We start from the raw sequence: 6,228 nt of genomic DNA on the forward strand, positions 1-6,228 counted from the left end.
TCTCCTGAAACCAGACAAGCCAGAAGGGCAGCCGGTGTCGGCTCCACGCCCACGCCGGACTCCGTCCTCTGGGAGGCGGTGTGAGCGACTCTCTGGCGGGGCGGCTGCCAGGCAGGCTGGCCGTGACCGCAGGAGAGCGCGTGTGCGACGCACCAACGCCCAGGAGGCGGCAGCGTCAGGAGGGGCGCCCACGGGGCCTCAGGCTCAGCCGTGCGTCTGAACTGCCACAGGGCGGGTCCCGGGCTTGCACCACCGAGGCCGCCCCTTCCTCCCCACACAGACACCGCAGGCGGACGGCCTCTGACCCAGCGGCCGGCAGGCGGAGCTGAAGGCCCCGGGGCTGGGTCGCAGCCAAACCCCGCGAGGCCCGCCGGCCTGGAGAGGACAGTGTGGGGAAGGGCAGCAGCCCCAGGTCACGGGGGACCTTTAGCCCTGAGGACGCCCTCCCCCACGTTCTAATCTGGGGACAGTCCCGAGCTGCAGGCCCCAGGTCCCCTGTCACGGCTCCTCGCTCACGCCCCCACGGCCTGCGAGCAAGAGGGCAGGAGACCCAGGCCGGGGAGGCGGGGGCCGGGGCCCACGGCGGGGCGGCCAGCCTGCGTGCCCAGCCTCGGGGTGAAGGCCGCGCGCAGCTCACCTGGGGTGAACACCCAGCCCCGCTGCCGGCGGCTCTGCTCGGAGGCCACCACGCGGACCGTGTGCGTCAGGGCCCCGTAGGCCTCCCGGAACCACTGGACGTCCGACGGCCTCCGTGTGTCACTCACCAGCTGCAGGGAAGAGACACGGGCAGGTGGCCAGCAGGGCGCGGTGCGGCGGGACGGGCCCCACCCGGAATAAGCAGGCGGGGGGCCGGGAGGGGCTACGGGGCGGGACAGCTGTCGCCCCCTTCCCCAAGCTCAGCCACTGTCCCCCTCCCTGGCCACTGCAGCCCACAGCCCGCTCCGCCCACACGTGTCTGCGTCCACACACCGCGTACGTGGCCGCTGCTGAGCTGAAGACGAGGCCTCGGGCTTTGAGGCCAGAGCAGCAGGTCCAAACATACTCATTTTACAGACGAACGAACTGAGACCAGAAACAAAGATGCTCGACGTGGTCTCTGCTCACCAGGACTTCTCAGAACCCAAGTCTGACGGTTGGGCCAGGGCCCTCACCCCTCAAAGGGCCCCGTCATCCTACGACGCAGATAGTGACAGGTGGAAGAGCAGTTTGCGCTCAGTGGCCCCCCGCCCGCGGCGGCACGGGGGACACAGGCACCCTCCAGAGCGCCAATTCCACAATCGAATCCGGGACCGGAGAGCCTGCTGTTCCGGCTCTGACGCTGACAGCGCGCTCCGATTACGACAGTGGCACCGTGAACGCGGGTGTGCGGATGCAGACAGGGTGGGGGTGAAGCGCCCAGGGCGCACCCCCTCAGGGCCCAGTCCAGCAGGGGGACAGGCAGCTTCCGGAACAGCAGCGTGATCAGCGCCCATCAGCGGGCACGTCAGGCTCGGCACGCCCACGACCGAGCTCCTGATGCCCCCACCCCTTTCCTGCTCAGCACAGTCCTGGGGCGCCTCCCGCCTCACACCCCACGGCCCCTTCCGGCAGCCACACCTCTCCCCTGCTCGGTCCCCCCGAAGCCTCACCTCCTGCCACATGCCCCCCACCCACAACCCCACTTGGCTCAGTCCCTCGCCTCCCGCAGGCCCTGCTCAGAGGCCGTGGAGTGGGGGAGCCTCCCGACACCCGGACAGGAGCCCCCCCACAGGACACACCCTGTATCTGTTTAGGGCCTGACTCCCTGCAGCCCCGGTTACAATGTAAGCACCCCGAGGGCCTAATCACATTCTTGCACCAATCACCAGGAGCTGCCAGGTGCGAGGCAACAATACTGGCCACCAGAGGACGCAGGGAAGGGGTGAGAGGCTGTGGGGGCACCTGGGGGCATCACTTAGGCTCGAGTATCAGGGCAGGCTTCCTGGTGGAGGCGCCATGGCTGCAGGGAACCAGATGAGGACGGAAAGAAAGGGCAGTCCCGGCAGGCAGAACTGCACAAAGGCCCAGACTCCAGAAAGACCTAGATCTGTCCGGAGAAGGTGGGCGTAGCAACAGCCTAGGGCGCAGGAAGGCTGGCCAGGCAGCAGGACCGGGTCACACAAGGCCTAGAAGTTTCTGTGAAGGACTTCACTGTGGTGCATCGGAACAATGGGACAAAGGTTCTAAACAGAGGACTGACAAGCCTGGATTGTGGGCCGTTCTGGCTGCCGTGTGACGAATGGACCACAGGACGTGGCGGAGGCCAGGGTGGGGGCTGGGAGACCGCGGGAGCGCGGCGGCCAGAGGGGGGCAGCGCAGACACGCGTGGAAACGGCCGAAGGCTGCCACCCAGCACACTCACCCAGACGGGCTGGGAGACGCCCTCCACCGCCTTCCTGCAGAAGAAGCCGGGGTCGGCCTGGCGCCTCTCCTCGCCCCAGCGGATCATGTCCCGCCGGAAGGTCTCCTTGTAGGCGCTGGCGTCCAGGAGTCTCTCGAAGTCCAGGCCGCGCTCCTGCCCAAGGCACACACCCCGTCTCCACCACCAGCCCGACCGCACTGGTCCCTCCTGGGGGTGCCCGCGCCCCCACCCCTCCCCGGGGACCGATGGCTGCGGGGAAAGGGTGCTAGAAGCTAAGAAACCCCAGTGGGCAGCGACGGAAGGCAGGCCTGGGGGGTCCAGAAATGGGTTCGCTGTGACGCGTCAGCGGTTTTCTCTTCGGCAGCGGCTTAGCCTCCAACCAAAGTGGGAAATTTGAAAAGAGCCCATCCCTCCTGGCCCCGTCCAGCCCCCACCCCCAGCCCAGGACACCTGCCTCCCGCCTCCCCTCCCCCCACCAAGCTCCTGGCACCTTCCATCCGGCTCCTGCTCGGAGGGGCCTGGCCTCTCCTCCCCTGGGACACTGACAAGCAGGAGGGTCCATCCAGGGGCCCCGGGGCGGGACGGGGCTGGAGGTGGGTTGCAGCGCCCCTCCTAACTCAGTGCAGCTCAGCCCCGCCCTCCGGGCCGTCTCTCCCCCTGCAAACTGAAGGGCCGCGCCCTGCTCCAAGGTGAGGCCGGCGGCCACGAGCCACACACTCTCCAGCAGAGGGAGCCTGGCCACCAGGAGCGTTTGTTCTGCGTTTCCATTCGGTTTCCCATTGCGACTTAAGAAACCCAACGCTTTTTCTGTTTCATTTTGGATTTTTGTTTTTTTATGTAGGCTCCACAGCCAACATGGGGCCTGAACTCACAACCCTGAGGTCAAAAGTTCCATGCTCTTCCGACTGAGCCACCAGCCAGAAGCCAGTGGAATTGTTTTTTACTGGGAATATGAAATGGAGTGACCCAGGCCGGCCTAACCACTTCTTACGAGGTGGTAAAAATGCAAATTCCTGCCCAAGCCCACCCCCACCCCCACGCCCGGCTCACCAGGCCCTTGGCTCATAGGTCGGGAGCAGGGGCTGATCTAGAACTCTGAGGTGGATCGGTGGTTTTCAAACTGTTCCCCAGAGGTGCCCAGGCCCCAGTGGGCACGCGGAGACCCCCCTCCTCTTCCCCCCGTCTTCCTGGCCTAGCTACTGGATACACGGGACTTCCTCATCCAACTTCATTTGGGAAAGATTCCCACTAAAAAAATTTTAAGAGGCACCTGAAGCATCTGGCTCTGGATTTTGGCTCAGGTCATGATCTCATGGTTTGTGGGATCGAGCCCCATGTCTGGGCTCTGCTTGGGATTCTCTCTCTCTGCCCCTCCCCTGCTCACACTCTCTCAAAGTTAAAATAAATAAATGATTGATTTTAAAACCACTGCACCTGTTATCCCCAGGACCCCCAGGCTGCTACAATGCTACAGTGACCCCCCACCTCCCATAAATGGGTCTGCTTAGCTGACGGGAGAAAACCGAATAGCACAGGGGAATACTGCCATGGATACGGACTGATGCGTGGAAGGGAGGCCAGATTCATTCTGTGTGGCCCCGGAAGGCCAGACCCAGGCCAGCTGACCAAGGGGCCAGAAGCACAGGTCCCTGGACAGGTGCACCCAGAAGTCAAGGGCAGAAATCTAAGCAACGAGGGCTCCTCACTGCATGGGAAGCCGGTCTGACCCTCCAGGGTCTCTGTCTGAAAGCTAAGGCTCTAAAAGTTCCCACTTAGTTTTTACAATCCCTTTTTTTAAAAATACTTATTTTTGTAAGAGAAAGAGAGAGAACACATGTGCGTGCAAGTGGGGGAGGAGCAGAGAGAGAAGGGGAACAGAGAATCCCAAGCAGGCTCTGAGCTGTCAGCATGGAGCCCCACATGGGACTCCAACTCACAAATCTTGAAATCATGACCTGACCTGAAAGTCGAACTGAGCCACCAAGGCGCCCCTACGATCCTTTTTTTTTTTTTTAATCCACATGGCCCAAACTTCAAGTTACATATTTGTTCACAGTGAAAAATCTCTGCTCCTCCCTGGAGGCACCCAGTGACCATCTCCCGTGTGTCCTGCCCTGGCCTCACACAGCCCCAGCACTTGCAACAGCGAATACAAGGAGGGCACCCCACAAATATTCACTAAGTGGCTGAACATATGTGCAAATATATTTATAACTCTTCTCCACTTGTATACAAATGGAGCATTCTCTATGCACATGCACATTTCTACATCTTGCTTTTGTCACTTAACAATAATCTTGACAACTCAGGTGACCACGTTTCTCAGGGGAGAATTCTGGACCCCGACGAATAACACAGCATCAGAGCGCACAGCTCGCATCCATGGCATTTCCCGGATACTCTCTGGGGAAGTGGCCTGAACCAAGTGACAAGGTGAAAATGGCCCCAAACGGTCCAGCGGTGGTCGTGGAGACCCTGCTAGTGACAAGAGCTGGCTCCTTCCAACCCACCAGAGCCGCAGGCCCGCCACGTACCTGGGCATACTGCTTCTTGAGTGGCCCGGACAGCCGCAGGACAGCGCACACGTCTGCTCCGAGTCTGAGGACAGGGGGAACCGAGCCCAGTTAGCCTGCTTTCCAGGAGAGAAGTCCAGGAGACTGAAGTCTCTCTTCTTCTTTTTTTTTTAAGTAGGCTCCACACCTGTCGTGGGCCTCGAACTCAGGACCCTGAGATCCACAGCCACAGGCTCTACCAGCTGAGCCAGCCGGGGGCCCCTCTGCAATTGCACTTCAGCTACTAGTATCTGTGTAACCGTCGCGCCTCACCTTCCCGGATCCTAACTGTTCATCTATAAAGTGGGACAGCACTCTCTGTTCGGCCTCGTACAGGATTATTACAAAACTACTACAAAACTGGAACGTGGGAGTCTCGAACCTCACAGGCAGGACAAACGTTACAATTACGCTGCGCACGTCCGCCACTGGCAAAGTTCAGGCTCGATGAGGTCGCTGCTGCGCCCTTCAACTAGCTCTCACGGCCCGGGTATGTCAGCGAGCACGGACGTGGTCCATCACAACTGAATTCACTCGTTCAGTTGTTCAACGGACTCAAGCAACCACCTGTTGGGCGCTGCGTCTGGACCCAGGTACCCCGTTCCTGCCCTGACCGTGAGCTGCTCGCAGATTCACTCAAACACCGACACGGCGAGACAGCTCTTCTTATTTCTATGTTCAGACAAGGAAACGGAGGCAGGGAGAGAGCTGCCACACTCAAAACAACACAGCAAGTAACGAAGCCACTGTGAATACAGCGCAAACACCAGCCAGCATCTCCTCCCCGCGGCCGTACTCGATGGCAAGAACTGTTCCGAGCCCTTCACGGGCATGATCTCCCGGCATCCTCACAACCACCCGATCTTTACCCCCATTTCACGGATGACAAAACCGAAACACGGGGGGGTCAGGCTGGAAGCCCGGCAGTCCAACGGCACAGACTGGTCCTGACCACGGCCTGACTCCTGTGTTAAGACCAAGGAGAAACGCAAGCAGCAAAGGCGGTGGAACCCTGGTGCCGAGCCGGAGGCCAGAGGCGACCTCTGCCCCCGCCCCCACCCCCGCCTGCGCTCCCGCTTCTGCGCCTCCGGGTCCCCGTCGCGCACAACTGCCCGCCCACGGCGCTCAGGGGAAACACGGGGCGGCAGACACAGCGAGTGGACTCCCTCCTTGGAGCCAGACTCAAGCTGAATCTGAATCCCGGGTCCACGGACCCCTCTGTAGCCCCCCCACCTTTCAGGGCGTCCTCAGCTGCTAACCCCCCAACAGGGCATCTAACAAAGGGGTCTCGAGGCT

General features: G+C 61.4%; 1 protein-coding gene across 3 annotated transcripts in view; it reads right to left on the reverse strand.

Moving 5' to 3' along the window:
* The window catches only part of PMVK (phosphomevalonate kinase), an 11,457-nt gene that overhangs the window by 646 nt on the left and 4,583 nt on the right, over nucleotides 1-6,228 (reverse strand). For 2 of the 3 annotated variants that reach the window (XM_077764134.1, XM_077764135.1), the window contains exons 2-4: nucleotides 4,915-4,978; nucleotides 2,381-2,533; nucleotides 638-767 (exon numbers count right to left, since the gene is read on the reverse strand). In XM_077764134.1, coding sequence (XP_077620260.1) covers nucleotides 638-767; nucleotides 2,381-2,467 — 217 coding nt within the window. In that variant the 5' untranslated portion in view covers nucleotides 2,468-2,533; nucleotides 4,915-4,978. Of the gene's footprint in view, nucleotides 1-637; nucleotides 768-2,380; nucleotides 2,534-2,870; nucleotides 3,292-4,914; nucleotides 4,979-6,228 lie in introns of those variants that run through there. The other variant, XM_077764133.1, reaches the window with a different exon arrangement.

The sequence above is a fragment of the Crocuta crocuta genome, unplaced genomic scaffold (genome assembly GCF_008692635.1).
Source record: "Crocuta crocuta isolate KB4526 unplaced genomic scaffold, BGI_CrCroc_1.0 scaffold528, whole genome shotgun sequence".
NCBI classification, from domain to species: Eukaryota; Metazoa; Chordata; class Mammalia; order Carnivora; family Hyaenidae; genus Crocuta; species Crocuta crocuta.